The 20,946-nt window shown below is 45.7% G+C and overlaps 1 protein-coding gene across 3 annotated transcripts in view; it reads right to left on the bottom strand.

The window, feature by feature from the left end:
• Positions 1 to 17,592, bottom strand: part of STOX1 (storkhead box 1) — a 53,600-nt gene extending 36,008 nt beyond the window's left edge. Inside the window, exons 1-2 of one of the 3 annotated variants that reach the window (XM_070564387.1) lie at positions 17,135 to 17,565; positions 16,840 to 16,939 (exon numbers count right to left, since the gene is read on the bottom strand). In XM_070564387.1, coding sequence (XP_070420488.1) covers positions 16,840 to 16,939; positions 17,135 to 17,314 — 280 coding nt within the window. In that variant the 5' untranslated portion in view covers positions 17,315 to 17,565. Of the gene's footprint in view, positions 1 to 16,806; positions 16,940 to 17,134 lie in introns of all 3 variants that reach the window. The other 2 variants (XM_070564369.1, XM_008530183.2) reach the window with 2 other exon arrangements.
• Positions 17,593 to 20,946: the final 3,354 nt, after the last annotated feature.

Below are 20,946 nucleotides of genomic sequence, written 5' to 3'. Positions count from 1 at the left end.
AACCAGGGTCATCTCTTGTTGCCTTTCAAAATATTTTTCCCCTCAGTGGATATGGATTTTCTAATTTTTCCCAAGGGATTTGTTCCTTTTTGATCCTCAGTGTCCCTGAGCCGCTCGAGAATTTAAATGGGTCTTCGGGGGTTTCCATTTTCTCTGCTTCCTTGTGTACCTGCATTGCTCACTCCTCCTAGGAAGGCATTTGGTTTCACAGAAGGCTTTCAAAGGCTCCAAAAGTCAAAGGTCAAAATTTACATTTGTAACACACAGTCGGAAACAAAGAAGATTTAATAGAAAGAGATAGGTGTCCACACATCAGGAGACTTAATACTGTTAAGATGCGAGTTCTCCTCAAACTGATCTAAGATTTAACACAATCCTAGCAGGATTTTTTCTTGTAGAAATTGACTAGCTGATTCTAAAGCTGGTATGGAAAGGCAAGGCACGTATAATAGCCCAAACAAAAAGAAACCGAGTCGGAGGTCTCACAATACCTGATTTCAAGAACTACTACATAGCTACAGTAATCAAGACAGTGTAGTATTGGTGAAAGGACACGTATATAGATCAAAGGAACAGAAGAGAGTCCAGAAATAGACCAACACATACGTGGGCAATTGATATTCAACAAAGGGTCTAGCTTACTCAACAGAGAAAGGACAGTCTTTTTAACAAAGGTTCTTGAAAAATTGGACACATACGCAGAAAAAATGAACTTTAACCCACTTACACCATATACAGAAATTTACGGGCCAGCCCCGTGGCCAGGTTGTTAAGTTTGCATGCTCTGCTTCAGCAACCTGGGGTTCACCAGTTTGGATCCCGGGCACGGACCTACACACTGCTCATCAAGCCATGCTGTGGCGGCATCCCACATAGAAGAACTAGAATGACCTACCACTAGGATATACAACTATGTATTGGGGCTTTTGGGAGAAAAAGAAAAAAACCCAACAATTTACATGAAATGCATCATAGATCTAAATATAAACCTATAAATATAAAATTTCTAAAAGAAAACATAAGGATAAAAATCTATGAGACATTGGTTAGATGAAGATTTCTTAGATAGGACACAGCAAACACACAAACAATGAAGAAAAAGTTGACAAGTTGGACTTCCAAAACCAAAAACTTCCGTTCTTCACAAGATGCTGGTAAAAATAATAACAACAATACAAAGACAAGTCACAGACTGGGAGAAAACATTTGCAAAACACGTCTGATAAAGGACTTGCATCCAAAATATATGAAGAACTCCTACAATTCAAGAGGAAAAAACCAATGTTTAAAAATGGGCAAAAGATTTGTGTGTGTGTGTGTGTGTGAGAAAGATTGGCCCTGAGCTAACATCTGTGCCAATCTTCCTCTATTTTGTATGTGGGACGCTGCCACAGCATGGCTTGATGCGTGGTGTGTAGGTCCACGCCCAGGACCCAAACCCACGAACCTCAGGCCACCAAAGTGGAGTGTGCAAAGTTAACCACTACGCCAGGACTTAACCACTATGCCAGGGGCCCGGCCCCTGGGCAAAAGATTTTAACAGAGAGTTTATCAAAGAAGATACAAGTGGCAAAAAAGCACATGAAAAGATGTTCAACTCATTAGGCACTAGGGAAATACAAATTAAAGCTACAGTGAACTACTACTATCCACTTATTAGAATAGCCAAAAATAAAAATAAAATATCAAATGCTGAACTGAAACACTGATATCTTGCTGGTGGGAATGCAAAATGGTACAGACACTTTGGAAAATGGCCCTCTAACCCCATGCCTAAGTATTTACCCAAGAGAAATGAAAACATATGTCCACACCAAGACCTGTCAGTGAATGTTTATTGCAGCTTTGTTCATAATCACTAAAATCTGTAAGCAACCCAAATGTCCACCAACTGGGTGAATGGATGAACATACTGTGGAACACCTACGTGATGGGATACTCAGCATCAGAAAGGAATGGATGACTAATACACACAATGATGAATCTCAAAAGCACTATGCAAAGTGAAAGAGGCCAGACACAAAAGGCTACATACTGTATGATTCATAGATGACATTCCAGAAAAGGCAAAAGGATAGGGACAGAAATCAAATCAGCGGTTGCCAGGGGTCAGGGGTAGGAGGATGGGATTGATTACAAAGGGTCACTAGGGAATTTTTTGGGGTGATGGAAATATTCTATATCTCAATTGTGGTTGTGGTGCATCACTGTTTACATTTGTCAACACTCAGACCTGTGTACCTAAAAAGGATAAATTTTTCCATATATAAATTATACCTCACTAAACCTCCAAAAAAGAAGCCAAATATTTCATTTTAAAAGCATGGGTAATTGCAATTATGTAAGACTAATCAGCTATGGAAAAATCTGTTGTGACCCTTCCATCAAATGAATAAAGTTACAACTGATGGTTTTAGACCTGAAGGGACAAGAGCTGTTTTGATTTAAAAAGAATTTCACAAGGGACTTCCTGATCCTTAATTAACTGCGAAAGAAATGAGGCAGAGCCGTAGAGAGGTGCCTTGCATCAACAAGAAGAGGATCATTTCACACATTTTTTCCCCAACAGATAAATTTTTTTTAAAGTCAATTATCATGTAATGAGCTTAATACTGTAAATGATCTTGCGCAAGCAGTTTCTGTTTCCTCATCTGTAAAACGTGAGCTGACCAAAGAGCTCTGTGCGTGGTTAAAGCGTAAGTCTGACTTTCCTACTAGCATAGTTTAGCTGAACCTCCAGGGGGCCTTTGAAAAGCCTCTAATCTAGGAAACCTGTGAACTCAGGGGAAGTCACTCTACCCCTTCTTGAAACCTCCATGGTGTGTGTGTGAGGGGGGATGACACGTTCTGAAGAGAACATTTCCACACCCAAGTCCCACCACAACTCCGGAGCAGGGCAAGCACGGCAACTGCCATTTCTAATGGGAGACAGCAGGAGCAGAGTGCTGGGAAGACCCTGCCCAGGCCACACGATTAATACTCTAAAAACAGCCAGACTCTGTCCGACGCTCCCCATGCCCCATCCTCCAATACTCCCACCTCCCCGGGAGAGGGGCTCTTTGGAAGTTTTTATTTAGTCTCTCTCCATCCCACCATCACTACTGCTCTGAGACAGTGGTCCTCTGTAGGGCAGGCCGCTGTGCCCACTCGATGAGCTGATCAGCTCTTTCCACAGGAAGATGCTCCACAGGAACCCAGAGTTTCCCAAGAACGCCTCAAACATCTCCTCTAGAAAGGGGTTTCCATGCTAGAATAAGCTCAGAGAACTTAGATTTCTGCCTCCTGGATGTAGACAATCAGCATATTAAGGTTTCCCAGAAGTCTCTGCACTATCGAAACCTGTTTAGATGTGGTTTCCAAACTCACTTAGCCGGGAAACTCTCTTTCATATAATATTTATTTATCTGCCACAGAGCTCGTGTTTCTGCACACACTTAGATCAATGTTAACTTCCTTGCATTTATACTTTTCCCTTTTTTAACAGCCTTTTAAGAAAACTTTTGTTTCCAAGAAAAAAAGATACATGAAATATGCTAACATTTACATAAAAATGGGGGAGGATCTATCCATACATATTGCCTGCAGATGTGTCAACTCTCTCTGGAAGGATTAGGGAACTGTTCACTGCAGCTGTTTCCAGAGAAGGGAAATGAGTGGCTGGGAGCAGGGGAAAGAGAGACTTTTTACTGTATACCCTTTTATACCATGTGAGTATGTTACCTAAGCAACCATTAAATTAAAATCAAATTAAAAAAACAGGTACTAAAAAAAGCAATACTTTAAAAATATAACAACATTCACCAGTGCGCGTGCACACACCCCGCACACAAACACCCTGCCATAATCAACACCAGAGACAACATAACCACTGTTCATATTTAGTGTTTGTACTTCAGTCCCACTTGTCCATTTTTACTTTTGTTGCATGCGTTTTTTGGTGTCATATTCGAGAATTCATTGCCAAGACCTATATCATGAAGCTTTTCCTCTATGTTTTTTTTAGGAGGTTTATAGTTTCAGGTCTTATGTTTAAGTCTTTGATCCATTTTGAGTTGATTTCTGTGTATGCTATAAGGAAAGGGTCCAACTTCATTCTTTTGCATGTGGATATCCAGTTTTCCCAACATGATTTGTTAAAGAGACTATCCTTTCTCCATTATGTATTCTTGGCACGCTTGTCAAAAATCAGTTGACTATATATGTGTGGGTTCATTTCTGGGCTTTCTATTCTGTTCCATCGGTGCATATGTCTGTCTTTATGCCAGTACCATACTGTTTGAATTACTGTAGCTTTGTAACATATTAAAATCAGGAAGTGTGATGCCTCCAGCTATGTTTTTCTTGCTCAAGACTGTTTTAGCTATTCAGGGTCCTTTGTGATCCCATATGAATTTTAAAATTGTTTTTTCTGTTTCTGTAAAAAATACCATTGAGACTTTGATAGGGATTGCATTGAATCTGTAGATCATTTTGAGCAGGATGGACATTGAAAAAATAAGTCTTCCAATCCATGAACACAGGATAAAGTTCCCTTAAATTAACCATAATTAAGTTCACATAATAACGTCCATGTATGAAAAGCCCACAGCCAACGTCATAGTCAATGGGGAAAAACTGAAAGCTTTGCCTATAAGATCAGGAACAAGACAAGGATGCCTATTCTTACCACTTTATTCGACATAGCCCTGGAAGTCCTAGCTAGAGAAATTAGGTAAGAAAAAAAAATAAAAGGCATTCAAATCAGAAAGGAAGAAATAAAATTATCCATTTGCAGATGATCTGATCATATATGTAGAAAACTCTAAAGATTCCAAAAAAAAACTGTTAGAACTAATCAACAAACACAGTAAAGTTGCAGGAGACAAAATCAACACACAAAAATCAGTTGCATTTCTATACACTAACAAGGAACTACACAAAAAGGAAATTAAGAAAATAATGCCATTTATGACAGCATCAAAAAGTATAAAAATCTTTAGGAATAAATTTACCTAAGGAAGGGAAAGCCTTGTATGCTGAACACTATAAAACATTGATGAAAGATAAAGAAGACATAATAAATGGAAAAGACATCTTGGTGCTTATACTTCCTACTTTTCAAAGTGTTTTCACAGATAGCATCTCATTTGAGCCTGATGCCAACTCTGTGAAGCAGAGGCAGGTAGAATGCTTGCCAAAAGATGAGGCAACCGAGGCCCCAAGAGGACCGGAGGAGAGGCTGGTCACTCAGTTGACCGGTGACAGAGGAATCAGATCCTGGGTGTCCTGCATGGCCCGTGGGCTCTTTCCACAGCCTTGCTCAGATGACAGACCACACTTAGCAAGCACGAACAACATAAACTGCAGTAGGTCCACAGGGGTTCTGTAACCCCTCAAAGGTGCCGCCACTGCAGGCAACAATCTCGACGGAAGAGAATGCACACATAAGGCTGGGAAATATCTACCATGTATCATATTAAACAGCATTACAAATGTAATCACATACACATATATGCACACTACTGCTTAATACTCTTCAGTGGCCTCAGGCTCAAATCCACACCCCTCAGGATAGCAGTCAAGGCTTGTCACAGGCCAGTCCCTCTCCAGGCCCTTCACGCCACTGCCCACCTCCCACTCCACGCTCTGGCTGTGCTCAGCTGCCGGTAGTTCCCCATGCGGGCCAGGCCCTGGAACACATGCCCTCTCCCTCTGCTTAGAATGTGCTTCTCATCAAGCTAACATCTATTTGTTCTTCCTATCTTAGTTTAGGCATCACTTCCTCCAGGAAGCCTTCCTTGGAAACTTGTGCACGCACAGGACTCTGGGTCAGCTCTCCTTCTAATGCTCCCTATGACTCACTTATTCATCCATCTGACCTCTATGCTATGAGCTCCTTGAGGTCAGGGCACGAGTCTTTTGCTTCTCTGTATCGGCCAGCACAGGGCCAGGTACACAATAAATGCTAAATGCACACCTAACAAATGATTGTGCGAGCAAGGGGGACCCAGCATGGTGTGGGTGCTCTGACAGCAGCGATACTTCAGATGCCTCACAATGGGAGGAGGGCATTAGAGAACAAGACGTCTGGGCGGGACTAAGGGGAAGGTGCAGCTTCCCTGTTGGCAGAGAATATCTTAAGCAACTTCCATTTGAGCCTCCACCTGTTCTTCCCTGGGCCTCCTGACACAGGTTAAGTTTTAAGAAAGGCTGATCAAGCCTCAGAATAGTGCCAAGCCAGGAGTTGGGAGACCTCAGCAGTCAGGAGAACGAAAGTGAAGACCCAGAGGTCCAGAGAAGTGAGATGGCTCACCTGAAGGCTCCCAACAACTTAGCAGCAGGGTTAGTTCCAAACTCGGGCATCGGAATCCCAGTTCAGGGCTCTTTCTACAGCACCAGGCACCCTTTGGGATGTGATCTAAGGCCCAGGATAACAAAGGGCTGAAGACCTGACCAGCACCAAGGAGTCTGGGAGATAATAGGAAGGACAGGGCAAAAGGACAGACCGAGATCTTGAACATAAACATGCGCCGGACAAGCAATGATTAGCACAGGCCCCAGTGGAGACAGGCTATCTGGAGAAAGAGAACCCAGAGACACGTCTTCTTCTCCTTCCATGCTGGGGGTTGCCAACTGTTTCTTGTTTTCCTGACTTTGACTCTGGACAAGGCACAGGCCGAGTGCTCTCAGGAACCTTATCTTCAAAACAACCTGCAAAGTAGCTATTGTATCCTCATTTGTACCCATGAAGATAACAGAGCTGAGGGTTAAGTAACTATCTCAAGGTCACATAGCTAGTAGGAGGCAAGGCAGGAATTTGAACCTGAGTTTTCTCCCCTAACTAGAGTGTTTCTGAGTGATCTGGAAACTTTAAACTACAGCTTTCAGTGACGCTTCAATTCTCAGTTTTGCGGTCTGAAATTAAAAATAATTTTGCACTGGTGTTCTTTAGTAGTGACGCACGTGAGATTCACAAGGATATTTAAAAGGCTCAACGCATGGTGCAATGAGAGAAACATAGTCATCACCACGTTTAAAAATCAACAAACAAATAGCCTGGAGCGGACCACCAAACTTTCTGGGACATTCACCTCTCAGCCAGCAGCAGAGGGAAGACTGAAGCATCTAAAACTCAAGGATGACTCAATAATTTGCTATTCCTGGAAGAGCAACAGACATGTAAGTACACCCAGTGGTGGGAGACTCTACTAGTGGCAAGCATGGGAGAAACCAAACAGCACCCATCTCAGGCACCCAGCAGAGGGAACAGCATGCAAAGACAGCTTGTGCAAGAGCCCAGCTGGTTCAGAGGACAGCACCCAGGCCTGGGTGAAGGGAAGTGTGATGGTCAGTCTTTTAGGTCAGCCTGGCTAAGCTACAGCCCCTGTTACTCAAACACTAACTCAGGCATTGCTGTGAAGCTATTTTATAGACATAATTAAAGTCTATAATCAGTTGACTTTAAGCAAGGGAGATTATCCTACATAATCTAGGTTTCAATCAATTGAAAGGTCGTAAGACCGGAACTGAGGCTTCCCGAAAGAAGAAATCCCACCTCTGCATAGCAGCCTTGGCTTGTGCCTCAGAGTTCCAGCCCGCCCTTCGTGATGGCCAGACCTACAGATTTCAGACCTGTCTTGCCAGCCCCCATAATCACACAAAGCCAATTCCTTACAATAAATCTCTTTATATCTTATACTGGTTTGTTTTGCTGATTGAACCCTGACAGATATAGGAAGGCAGGCACCTTTCAGCAGCTAGGGAGGATGAAGAGCTCAGGCTGGAAGTGGATTAGAGAGCCTTGCAGTGCACACTAAGGCTCCAGACTTTTCCTGAAAAGCCAAGGGGAGCAGCAGAAGGGATCTGAGCAGATGAAGAGCAGAATTAGAGCTGCATTTTAGATGCTGTGAGTCTGCCCACCTGTAGGGTAGAGAATGAACCAGAACGTACAGGACCAGACAGGAGGTGGCACCACAAAAAGGGAGGAAGCTGGAGCCATAATCAGGTAGGAAATGGCGAGATCCTGGGTGGAAAAATTCCTAGCAGTGGAGATGGAAAGAAAGGGATGGGTTTGAGAGACACTGAGGAGTTAAGCCTCTTGGAACTTGGTGACCTACTGGCCTGGGGCATGAGGGAGAGGGCAGATAAATCCAAGCTGATTTTCAAGTTAATGGCTCTGTTCATCCCCCTGGACATCAATGTTATATGGCAGCAACTAGAGGTGTCTTCTCTGATCCACCAGCTGCCAAATCAAAACATGGAGCCAGGGACCCTTATTAAGCACCCAGATGATACATACAGATCATCCAGCTTGATGACAATACGCCTACAAGACACCCTGGTGTGAACCCCTTGGCTCTTTCAGAAGGAACCCTTCGGCCGCCCCTGCATAGAATAAGGTAAAGGGCAACATCTGGCAGAACAAAGCCAGAGAAACGTGGCTGGAAATATCCTGCGTAGAAAGGAGGGAGGTGAGAGCAGGGGCATGGTCAGAGCAGCTGTTTCTGCCATTTTCCAGCCCTTGGAGTGGACCAAAGGCCTGGTGGGAATCTGATAGCCTCACAGGGAGTATGAGTACCGGCGCACTGGCTGATGAAAAATACCAGAGGCTTCCCAGGAACCCTGGGAGGACTGGCGGCGAATAGAGAGGAAGGCAAGAAACCCAAGCAATACCAACTGCATCACAGAGGCATCATAGGACAGCCTTGGTTCCATTTCCTGTCTACAAAATGGGCAGAATTATTCCAGCTTACCACTCAACAGAAGAAAAGGGATGATCAAGCTAGAAAAGACTGGGGAGATACCCAAGATCCATCTGGGAGAATTAAGGGATGGAACACAGGCATTTGGTTTTGGTGACTATCTAAGTGATCTTGTCATGACCATTAATTTCTCTATGGGCTAGTCATTTCTCACCAAAAGAATGACATTTTAAAAGAGGAAAAGACAGGAATTAAAAACATTCATTAAAGGGGTTTTGCTTCTAATAAAGGTCAATGAGATCCTGTTATACCAACCTTCTTGTAAATAGCTATAAACTTTGGAAAAAATATAAAAACCTTTACCTAAAGATACTGAAAAGCAACCAAAACCAGGTAGAAAGTGAAGGGGAGGATCTCTCGGAAGGAAATGGCACTGGGTAAGTTTCCCATTTTTTACAGCTCTTCACCTAAGGGCAGGCACCAGTAGGAGCCAGGCCAGGAGACTAAAACTTTGGTAGAAACCCACAGTCTTATTGGCTTAAAGAATCTAAGGACACAGTTTAGAACAGCTGCAATAGCAGGGAAGTGATGCTGGCAAGGGCTGAAGCAGAGGCAGAACCCCAAATTCTGCATATAAACCCAGCTTGATTCTATGGCTGAACTGTGAACTATGCATGCACAGGGCACAAGGAGCCTACTTAAGAAATTTTAGCTGCCGTTTACTGCAGGAGAGAGCGAGTTCAGAGCTTTTATTAACTGCCTGATAAAATAAACAAACAAAAAAATCAGCACTCTACAGAGTAACATCACACCCCAGAGTCTCCACAACACATCACTCATGACGACAGAGAGAGAATCCACAGTACTAAACAACACAGAAACAGGAAAATGCGACCCCTTCAAAACAAAAGGCAACCCATGAGACTGACGCAAGATGGCTGAGATGTTAGAATCACAAGGACTTTAAAGAATCTGGTATAACTACGCTGAAAGAGTAAAAAAAGAAAAGACACTGGTAATGAACAAATTGGTTATTTTTTGAATAATTTGTTTCTCTGATGAGATTTCCAAACAGACTCTATGAAAGAACAAAAATATATGTCCCCACCCAGACTTGCACAGAAATGTTCATAGCAGCATTATTTATAGTGGCCAAAAAGTGGAAACAACCCAAATAACCATCCACTGACGAATGGATAAGCCAAGTGTGGTATATCCATACAATGGAATATCATTCAACCATAAAAATGAAGTACTGGGGCCGGTGGTGCAGCTGTTAAGTGCACATGTTCTGCTTCGGCAACCCGGGGTTCACCAGTTCGGATCCTGGGTGCAGACATGGCCCCACTTGGCAAGCCATGCTGTGGCAGGCATCCCACATATAAAGCAGAGGAAGATGGGCATGGATGTTAGCTCAGGGCCAGTCTTCCTCAGCAAAAAGAGGAGGATTGGCGGCAGATGTTAGCTCAGGGCTAATCTTCCTCAAAAAAAAAACCAAAAAAAGACGTACTAATACATGATACAACATGGATGAACCTTTAAAACATTATGCTAAGTGAAAAATACCAGACAGAAAAGACCACATATTGTGGGATTCCATTTATTTGAAATGTCTAGAATAGGCAAATTCATAGAGAAAGAAGATAGGTTAGTGGTTGGCAGGGGCTGGGGAGTGTGGAATAAGGATAGACTGCTAGTGGGTACAGGGTTTCTTTATGGGGTGATGAAGATATTCTGGAACTAGATAATGGTAGTGGTTGCACAACATTGTGAATATACTAAAACCCACTGAACTGTACACTTTAAAGCGGTTAATTTTAAGTTATATGAATTATATCTCAATTTTTAAAAAAGGTAAGGTTAAAAACATTATAGGAAACTGGGTGATGAATACAGAACTCTGTACTATCTTTGCAATTTTTCTGCAAATCTAAAATTATTCCAAAATAAAAAATTTATCTTAAAATAATTCCATTTATGGGGCTGGCCCAGTGGCACGGTGGATAAGTTCACACAGTCTACTTTGGCGGCCCAGGGTTTGCCAGTTCAGATCCCGGGTGCAGACCTACACACTGATTGTCAAGCCATGCTGTGGCAGGCATCCTATATATAGAGTAGAGGAGGATGGGAAAAGATGTTAGCTCAGGGCCAGTCTTCCTCAGCAAAAAGAGGAGGATTGGTGGAAGATGTTAGCTCAGGGCCAATCTTCCTCAAAAAAATAAAATAATAATAATTCCATTTATAATAGCACCCAAAAACACAAAGTTCTTAGGAACATAAATTTGCCAAAAGATGTTCAAGACCTGTATACTAAAAAGTACAAACCACTGCAATGAGAAAGTAAGAATGCTGAAATAAACAGAGACACATACCATGTTCATAGATCGTTAAGATGTCATTTCTCCCCAAACTAGGGTGACCAATCGTTCCAGTTTGCCTGGCACTGAGGGGGTTCCCAAGATGCAAGACTATCATTTCTAAAACGAGGGCAGTCTCAGGCAAATCGAATTTGGCAAACCAAAACCGTTAGTTTCTCATCTGACTTCAAACTGATCTATTGTTTCCACACAATCCCAATCAATCCCAGCTGGATTCTTTTTAGAAATAGACAAGCTGATTCCAAAATTTATGTGGAGAAACAGAAAACCTAAAGCAGCCAAAACAATTTTAAGGAGGAACAAAGTTGGAAGACTCACAATATCTGATTTCAAGTCTTACTATAAAGTACAATAAGATGGTACAGTATTGATGAAAGGACAGACTCAAAATCAATGGAAATAGACTCTCCAGGCTGGCCCCGGTGGCCTAGTGGTTAAGTTCAGCACACCTCACTTCAGTGGCCCGGGTTCTATTCCCAGGTGCAGACCTGCACCACTGGTCTCTCTGTGGCCATGCTGTGGAGGCAGCTCACATACAAAAAGAGGAAGATTCATAGTGGGTGTTAGCTCAGGGTGAATCTTCCTCAGCAAGAAAAGAAAAGAAACAGACTCTCAAATACACAGGCAATTGATTTTCAACAGAGTTGCAAAGGCAGTTCAATGAGAAAGGCTACTCTTTTCAACAAATTATTCTTGAACAATTGGACACCCATATGCAAAAAAAATAAACCTCAATTTACACCTCATACTAATTGCCAAAATTAATTAATTCAAACTGGATCATAGACCTAAAAGTAAAACTATAAAACTTCTAGAAGAAAACACAGGAGAAAATCTTTGAGTTAGGCAAAATTTCTTTATAGAGGATGCAAAAAGTACAATCTCTGAAGGAGGAAAGTGGATAAATTAGACTTAAAATTTAAAACTTCTCTCCAAAAGAGACCACTGAAAAACCAAATAGGCAAGCCACAAGCTAGACCATATTCACAAAGCATATGTCTAACAAAGGACTGGTATTCTGGAATAATAAAGAACTCCTAAAATTAGATAATAAAATAATAAATAATAATAAAAAGACAAACAATCCAATAAAAAAAGAGCAAAATATTTGGACACTTCACAAAGGAAGTTGATAAGCACATGAAAAAGTGTGCCAATATAATGACCAATATCATTAGTCACCAGGCGAGTGCAAATTAAAACTACAAGATATCACTAGATACCATCCGAATAGCTAAAATTAGAAAGCCTGACAACATCAGATGCTGACAAAGATGTGGAGCAACCAGAACCATCTCACTCTGTTGGCAGGAATGTAAAATGGTACAACCACTTTGGAAAAATGTTCCATAAAACTAAACACAACCTACTCAATGAGTCAGCAATTCATCCCCTAGGTAAGGACCCAAGAGAAATAAAAGCACAAAAAAACTTGTACACAAATATTCACAGAAGCTTTATTCATACTAGCTATAAACTGGAAACATCCCAGGTGTCCATCTAAGGGAAAACGGATAAACTGTGTTATATTCACACAATGGAATTCTACTCAGCAGTAAAAAGGAACAAACTACTAGCACAATAGAAATGAATCTCAGGAACATCAAGCTGAGTGAAAGAATCCTCAAACAAAAGAGTACAAACTATATGAGTCCATTTACGTGAGGGTTTTTTTAAAGATTTTATTTTTTACTTTTCCTTCTTCTCCCCAAAGCCCCCTGGTACATGGTTGTATATTTTTCTTTTAGTTGTGGGTCCTCCTAGTTGTGGCATGTGGGATGCCGCCTCAGCGTGGCCTGATGAGCGACACTAGGTCCATGCCCAGGATCCGAACCAGTGAAACCCTGGGCCACCACAGTGGAGTGCGTGAACTTAACCACTTGGCCACGGGGCTGGCCCCTACGTGAGGTTCCTGAACAGGTAAAATTAATTTAAAAAATCAGAATAGTGGTTACTTTTTAGGGTGGGGGCACAGCCGACTGGGAAGGGGCAAGAGGGAGCTTTCTGGGGTAACGGTAATGATCTAAATCCCGTTAGGAATTTGGGTCACACTCATGTATGTATTTGAAAAAGGCATCAGATGCTACACTTATGATTTATGCATTTCACAAATTCACAATGTAAATTTCACCTTAAAAATTCCATTAGCTACTAAACCCTACAAGATGTCCTCCTGCCCAATTCAAGGTAGGACTTCAGAAACAAGGCAGAATAGGAGTTGGACCACTCCCTCTCCTTGTCACCTGTACACACTCCCACGCCATCCCCTAAATCACAGGATAAGTCAGAACATATCAGATGTTGGCCCAACTCTTGTATCATCAGGCACCAGGTACCCTTGAGCTGTTCCTCTTCTTCCAAACCAGATCTCAGAACAGACTTTGAAATCAGTCATTCACACCTAGCATAAATTAGTGACTGGCCTCTACTCTTCTGGAGCACTTGCAGTTTTGCCTTGATATCTCTCTGTGCTCAGAGATGTCGCAGGGAGCAGGAAGGGGGGACAGGAGGAGAAACAGGAAGATCCTCTCATCACCTCCCCCTCACCAGCCTGAACTGCCTGATCTTCAACACCCACCAAAGCACACAGCAGGGAACTCTTGCCCAGCCAACTAAACCAGAGGCAGAACCTGCGGTGCCCATACACGTCATCGTGGGATGGAGAGGACTGTGTGTGAACCAGCCGACTTCCAGAACACAGCCTTCCCCTCAGCCATCCCCTCTTCAACTGAGTATGGAGGAAACAAGCTGACTCCCATTTTCTCTTTGAGCACATGCAACTCTAAATGAAAGATGCACTAAAACACAGAAACACCTAGAGAAGAATCTGGCACATGAATGAATTCATGAAGCAAGTATTTAAAAAGAGCCACAGGCAGGCCGGCCCAGTGGCATGGTGGTTAAGTTCATGTGCTCTGCTTCAGCAGCCTGGGGTTTGCAGGTTCGGATCCCAGGAACGGACTTACACATTTCTCGTCAGGCCATGCTGTGGTGGCATCCCACATACAAAACAGAGGAAGATTGGCACGATGTTAGCTCAGGGCCAATCTTCCTCAAAAAAGAAGAGCCACAGGCCTTTTTATTCAATGAGAAAAGACAGAAGGCCACGCTAGGGATAAAAGAGTAGGGATAGCTCAGCTATAAATTTCAGAAGGGAACAAACTTGTTTGGCCAAGTGGCCTTCCCTCCCTTACCCCAGGAAGCTATCATTAACCTTTCACCTCCCCAGTAGGTGTGGTCCCAGAGCAACAACTCATTCACCCAAACGAATAGAGGTGCCCCTCACCCCTACCACCTGCAGCTGCTCAGCCTGGGAAACAGACTGACGGCTCCCTTCAGCTTCCAGAGCTCACCCCTTTCATGTGTTCATGTCATTTGCCAAAAAAAGAAAACACTTGCGGACTAGAGCACAAAATAAGAGTCAGCTCCTGGTTATCATGCTAAGGATCCTGTGTCCCTCATTTCAATGAAATGCTCTCAGCCTGGGAACTCTCTTTCTCACAAGAGGGAAGCTAAGGTAGAGAAAGTGAAGAGGGAAAGAAAAGGCGCAAAACACAGAGAAAACATCAACTCTGCAGGCCTTAAATTCAGGTCTGCACCCGGGGCTCGAGTCACTCCTGCCTGCTTGGCCAGGGCGCACCCTCCTCTTATCTTATGAAGCCTCAGGAGGCCCAGAAGCCCAGACTCACGTGGGCACAGTGGGTTTATAAAGCTGGTGGTCCTCCCTCCCTCCCTGTATTTTGTCTGAGCTGGCGAGCAACATCCCCTATGTCCAATCGCTTTTATGTAGGAGCAAATGAGCCTTTAAAAAAAAAAATCCACAGCAAAGAAACCAAATTGATCCCTTCTGTCTTTTCCTAGCATTTTGCTCTTTCCCACAAAGTAACAGCAAGAATGGAGCAAGACCCTGCAATACGCACAGCTGCTCCTGCCTTGCCTTCCTGGAAGCCTATTTTAGCTTCTGGAAGCCAATGCTACCAGCTTCAGGAAAGCAAGTGGACTGAAACTTCCCATTCCTTTGGGGAAAGGGAGTTCTGCCTGCCTTCACTACCTTCTTGGGGCTCTGAGATGGCCCAAGAGCCGCCCTGACGCCTTCTCTCCTTTGATCTGACTCAGGGACCCCAAGTTAGACCAGTAATTAGCAACTCTATTCAAAACAAACCCCCCTCCCCACGTGCATCGAATGACCTGCATCAAATAAGATCTTTCCCCATTTTGCTCCTCAAAATGTCCCAAGAGGTGGTTTTGTACAAATTCCACCTAAATGTCCAAATTCTTATCAGGACTCTGTTAAAAAAACCTCAAAATCATTCCTGCCAAGAGATCCAAGTCAAAGGTGATCTCCCAGAGTAAAGGCCACTGAAGCACACACTCCACAGAATACAGTGTCCATTGCATCCTGAGCTGTGTGATGAAGCAGCATTACCTACTGGGTGGAGAATTGGAGCACCTGGTGACATGTTCACTTTGTCCACCGCATCTCTCAGGGGGCAGCAACAGTGCCAACCCAGGAACCAGCATTCTGCTCACTGCACCCCCAACCCCCCACCCCGTGGGGGCATCATGGCTGCCTCTGGCTTAGCACAAGCCCTCTCTTATTTCACTCTCAGGTCTAGACCCCCACTCCACCCACTCCCTTTCTGCAATATACTCTATGCTCCCCCTTTGAAAGGGGGTGGGGGAATCAGACAATGCAACCGCTAATTCAAACCAGAAAAACCGAGGACACAGAACTGACAGGAGTTTTTCATCCAGCCTGTCGGAAAGACCCCTTCCCCCGTAAGAACTCTGGCTTAGCCATCGCGCTCACTGCTTTCAGACCCAGAAACCTATTTTCTTGCCTCACTCTTGCAACTAAAAGGAGACGACACACGTGTATGTGGCTTTGCGATGAGCTCTTTTTGCTCTTGAGGGAAGAAAAAGGGGAGCGGGGCTGAGGCGGGATGCAGACAGAATGGGAATGCATGGAGGTGAGAAGCCAGGTTTAACTTCCTGGCCTGGGCTCCCTGGCTGTGGAGACATCATCTCTCAGTAGATATACACAACATTAAGTGCCTCTTGCTGGCCTTCCTTCCCCCTGGGGACTAAATGTTTTTTTACTTGCTGCTCCTCCTCCTCAGATGGAAGAGGAGGGTGATTTATGGACTAAGACAGAGAGGGGTTCCTTGATAGGAGTCAAAACTCAAGGCTGGAACAACTGGTGACTTGTCAACAGCACACCATCAAATGGCCTCACAACTCCATGTAAATACAGACAGACAGAACCAGGCTGTTACAGGGAGCTGGTACGCTGGCCAGAGAGTTTAGTGGCGGGTGTCAGAGACCACTCACTGGTGCAGTCGTTTAGTTTCTCAAATGAGAAGCTATCTGCAGGCAAAAAGCTGCTGTCTTCTAACAAACGGGCTCTCTGAAAAAACTGGAAAGGCAGAATTCTACTTGGCTAATGGGGATGGAAGTGTCCAGAGCGCCTTTTGTCATTTCTTTTTCCCAAGGAGTTAAAGACCCCAAACTTTCCACTAGATCCTGATCCAAGACCACAACTACCCAGTACAGAAGGACATGAAAATCACAGACTGTTGGCCGCTCCAAGTCTGCAGTTAAATACCAAAACAAAACAGCAGCCAGTTGAGAATCAGCAGACTCATAGCCCCTTGCTAAGCATCCCCATGGAGCTGAGGCAGAGGCCACTGTCTCCTGACCGCAGCTCTGGCTCCCCAGGCCCAAACCCTCTCTCCCCAGAGCATCACTTTTCCACGTAGAAAGTTCCTTCGGCCAAGAACCTGTGCGCTCCACTGGCTGAAAGAGTTGAAGAATGGAGACATTCTGGAGTCGGCCCAGAGCAGCGGACAGGCACATCTTGGGGGCCAAAGCTTCAGTGTCCTAGAGGAAGGGAATGTCTTGGGAGGCCAGTCCTCCTCCAGCCACTCGGCCTGGCCTCTCATCCGCCCCTGGCCCCCCATCCCCTCACTCGCTCCCGCCCCCTGAGTTGAGCCCGGGACAGCACAGACCCCTGTGGCCAGTGCTCGGTCCCCGCAGCTCGCGCGGGCACTCCTCCCCGCCGGGACCCGCACTCACCGACGGCCCTGATGCGGAAGCCGCGGGGCGGGCGCAGCGCACGGCGGCCCCAAGCGTCGCGCAGCACCTGCAGGCTGGCAGGGGGCGCGTGCACCAGCAGCACCCCGCGCCGCAGCCAGCCCTGAAAGGCCAGCCGCGAGGCGGCGCGCGCCAGCCGCGAGTTCCAGAAGCAGCGCGCATTGGCGCGGCGGAAGGCGCGGAACACCGCTCGCCCCCCCGGCTCCTCCGCGCCCCCCGCGGCCTCCTGCGCCTCCAGCCTGCACAGCACCAGCGCTAGCGAGCCTGGCGCCAGCTGCACGGGCCGGGCCATGCTGCGGCGGGCGGCCGAGGCCCGCAGCCTAGCGCATCGTCGGGGGCGGCGGCGGCGGCGGCGGCGGCGGCGGCGGCGGCGGCTGGGGCGCCGCACGCCCGGCGGGAGCGATCGGCTCACTGCGCGCCGCGCCGGCTGCCGGGGGAACGGGGCTGGAGGGGGCGGGGCCGACGGGGCTCGGCGGGGCCGGGTCTGGGGCGGGACTGCAGCCCGGGGGCGGCCGCTGCTGTCCCCGTGTGGCGCCCAACGGGGTTTCCAAGGGCTGAGCTGCCAGGTCATTCTCCACCCACCAGCCAGGGCTCTGTTCCGCCCCCGCGACTCTCTTCACTCCCCAGGCCCCCGGCAGCCCGGGGCTCCCCTTCTCCCGGTGGGCCCGCACTGGGGCTTTTCCAAGTCCTCAGGGAGCCCCGCAGCCCCCTCCAACCGCGGCGCAAGCGGCACAACCAGGGGTCCCCAGAGCCCGGAGGACCAGGATCGCTGCAGTCGCCCTGTCTTTGGGGTCGCCCTCAGTGAGAGAGGCCGCGAGGGACAGTCTGGCGTGTCGTGGACCTCGCTCGGGCCGGGAGTCAGGAGACCCAGTTTGGAGTCACGGTCTGCTCCTAATCTGCTTACGCAAGCTACTTCCCCTCTTAGTCTTAGTCTACTGATCTGTAAAATGAGTTAGGACTCAATTCTAAGGACCTTTTCATCCGTCACTTTCTGAGATTCTAGGATCTGGTCCCGCCCCTGGGATATCCCATTCACTTAAGCGGTAAAAGAAGTAAAGTTCCGGAGGCACCACCCCGCTTGGCGAGGCCCAGAAATGAAATCCGTGGGGTTCAGCCCTGGGTTGGATTTCGAGGTTCCGAAAAGACTGAGGCACCATCTTGCCCCAGGAGTGAAGGGAGAGGAGCTTGTGATTTGTCCCAGCAGACTGTTGCCAGGGCCTCGGAGCAGTGAGGGACAATTCCGCTGCTGAGGGACAAAGAATCTGGAACCTTGATTGTGGCACTGAGAGCTCCTCGAGGACAGAGTGGGGAAAAGGAGAGGTAGGGCATTATTTCTACCAGAAATCGGCACTATAAGAGGGAGCAGCGGTGCTGGGCAAAACCTGGGGGTCATTCCAAAATTCCCACTCCCTCGGCTCATCAGTCATCAATAACAACCATAATAATGTGAGATAATCTGAACCCTGCCTCTAGTAAATCATTATCACAATAAGTGATAGATGATGTTATTAAATAATGATAGCTAACATTTATTGAACATTATATGCTGGGGGCATTAATTTCACAACTTTGTGTTAACTACTATTATCATCTCTGTTTGGTTTTTGGTGTTTTTTACAGATGAGAAAACTGCAGCTAGGTTGGATTCAGAAGTGTTTCCCAATCACCCAGATGGTAAGAAATGGAGTCAGACAACTAAGTCAGGATTCCCTATGACAAAAAAGTCTGACACAATTTTCAGTTCAAATAAGCATGCACACCTGAGACAACCGTCTTACACCTGAATTCTGACTCTGAGATGGATGGATGGGTAAATACAGCAGAGAGCCCAAATGAACTGAACTGCGATGTCTGTGTAATCTCCATGGGAGGGCAGGGCTTCCTCCTCTGAGTTCTCGCTATCATGGCCCTCTCCTTGCAGGATGAAGGTAAACTTCCCACGTTCCCATCCTAGAGAACTATGACTTTTATCTCCATATCTCTAGCATCTAGTACAGTCTTTTCCAGAATAACAAGGATGATGATAATTCCCATTTACTCTCAGCTCAGACTGTGCCTAGAACTGTACTAAGAGGTTTACATGAGTCATCTAATTTTAGCCTCAAAATTAATCCTTTTTTTTTAAAGATTTTATTTTTCCTTTTTCTCTCCAAAGCCCCCCAGTACATAGTTGTACGTTTTAGTTGTGGGTCCTTCTAGTTGTGGCATGTGGGATGTCGCCTCAGTGTGGCCTGATGAGCGAGCGGTGCCATGTCTGCACCCAGGATCTGAACCGGCGAAACCCTGGGCTGCCGAAGCAGAGCGCGAACTTAGCCACTTGGCCACGGGACTGGCCCCTCAAAAATTAATCCTTTGAAACAGGTAATATTGTTGAGTCTCATCTTACACAAGAAAAACAAAAGCTTAGGGAGTTTGGGCAGCTTGCCCATGAGGACAAAGCTAATAGATAGTGAAGCAGAGATCTCAAGATCTCGGCGTCTCCTTGCCCTCACACCTGGCCAGAGGGGGAGCCCAGGAGACCATGCCCAGACTCCTTAGGGCTGTGGCCTGGTGTGCAAAGTTGTCTGAGCTTGATTCTCTCCCAAGAATCTGAACTGGAAATGCAGAGGCAATCAGGCCCTTAATAGCAGGGCCTGTAGCTGCAAGGTAGACCTGGCTATGAGGTTTCATGACCTGAAATTAGGAGCTAGAACTCTTTTAAACTTGGAAACTTTAGTTCAGATGTACAAAATTCCCCTTATCATTTTACTTAAACTAGTCCAATTAACAAAAGGAGGAAAGAATGTAAGGAGAAAATTTTCAAGTACAGCCAAATACTTATCCATTTGTTTTCCAAAAGGGTCAACTACTCCCCAATATTCCCAGACTCCTACAAAATGGAACGTCTTAAAAGTTCAGCGGAATATTGTAGGCCTCGAACCTGAATGGTCCTGTACTACACGGCAAAACTAGTGAAACAGGAACTTCTCAAGTGTCTTCCATCTTTGTGGTCTCTGCAGACCAGACACAGAAACAGTTTAGAAGACAGATTTGGTATCATTCTCCCCTTAAAGAGGCACAGAGTGGTCAAACTAAACACTACACTAGAAAGTCTCAAGAGGGTCAGCCTGGTGGCGCAGCAGTTCAGTGCGCACGTTCCACTTTGGCAGCCCAGGGTCTGCTGGTTTGGATCCCAGGTGTGGACCTACGCGCCACTTGTCAAGCCATGCTGTGGCAGGTGTCCCACATAGAAAGTAGAGGAAGACGGGCATGGATGTTAGCTCAGGGCTGGTCTTCCCCAGCAAAAAGAGGAGGATTGGCAGCAGATGTTAGCTCAGGGCTAATCTTCCTCAAAAAAAAAATCTCGAGAGTTTTTTAAAAATTTTCAGTGGACCCTGTGCTTGAGAAAGAACAAAGTAATTCTAACATTATATACAAATTCAAACAGCATGGTATGCAGTTGTTAAAAAGATTGAGACAGAACTTTATGTACTGATACAAGACAATAACCAAGATATATTTTTAAGTAAAAAAGAAAAGTAGGGGCTGCCCAATGGTGTAGTGGTTAGGGTCTCACACTCCACTTCAACAGCCTGGAGTTCAGGGTTCAGATCCTGTGTTCAGACCTACACACTGCTCATCAAGCCATGCTGTAGCAGCGTCCCACATACAAAATAGAGGAAGACTGGCACAGATGTTAGCTCAGTGACAATCTTCTTCAAGCAAAAAAGAGGAAGACTGGGAGCCGGTCCCATGGCCAAGTGGTTGGGTTCTTGCACTCCACTTTGGCAGCCCAGGGTTTCGCCGGTGTAGAT

This window comes from Equus przewalskii, chromosome 1 (assembly GCF_037783145.1).
Source record: "Equus przewalskii isolate Varuska chromosome 1, EquPr2, whole genome shotgun sequence".
Lineage (NCBI taxonomy): Eukaryota > Metazoa > Chordata > Mammalia > Perissodactyla > Equidae > Equus > Equus przewalskii.
The sequence above is the reverse complement of the archived record's forward strand: the minus strand, read 5'-3'. Positions and strand labels throughout refer to the sequence as shown.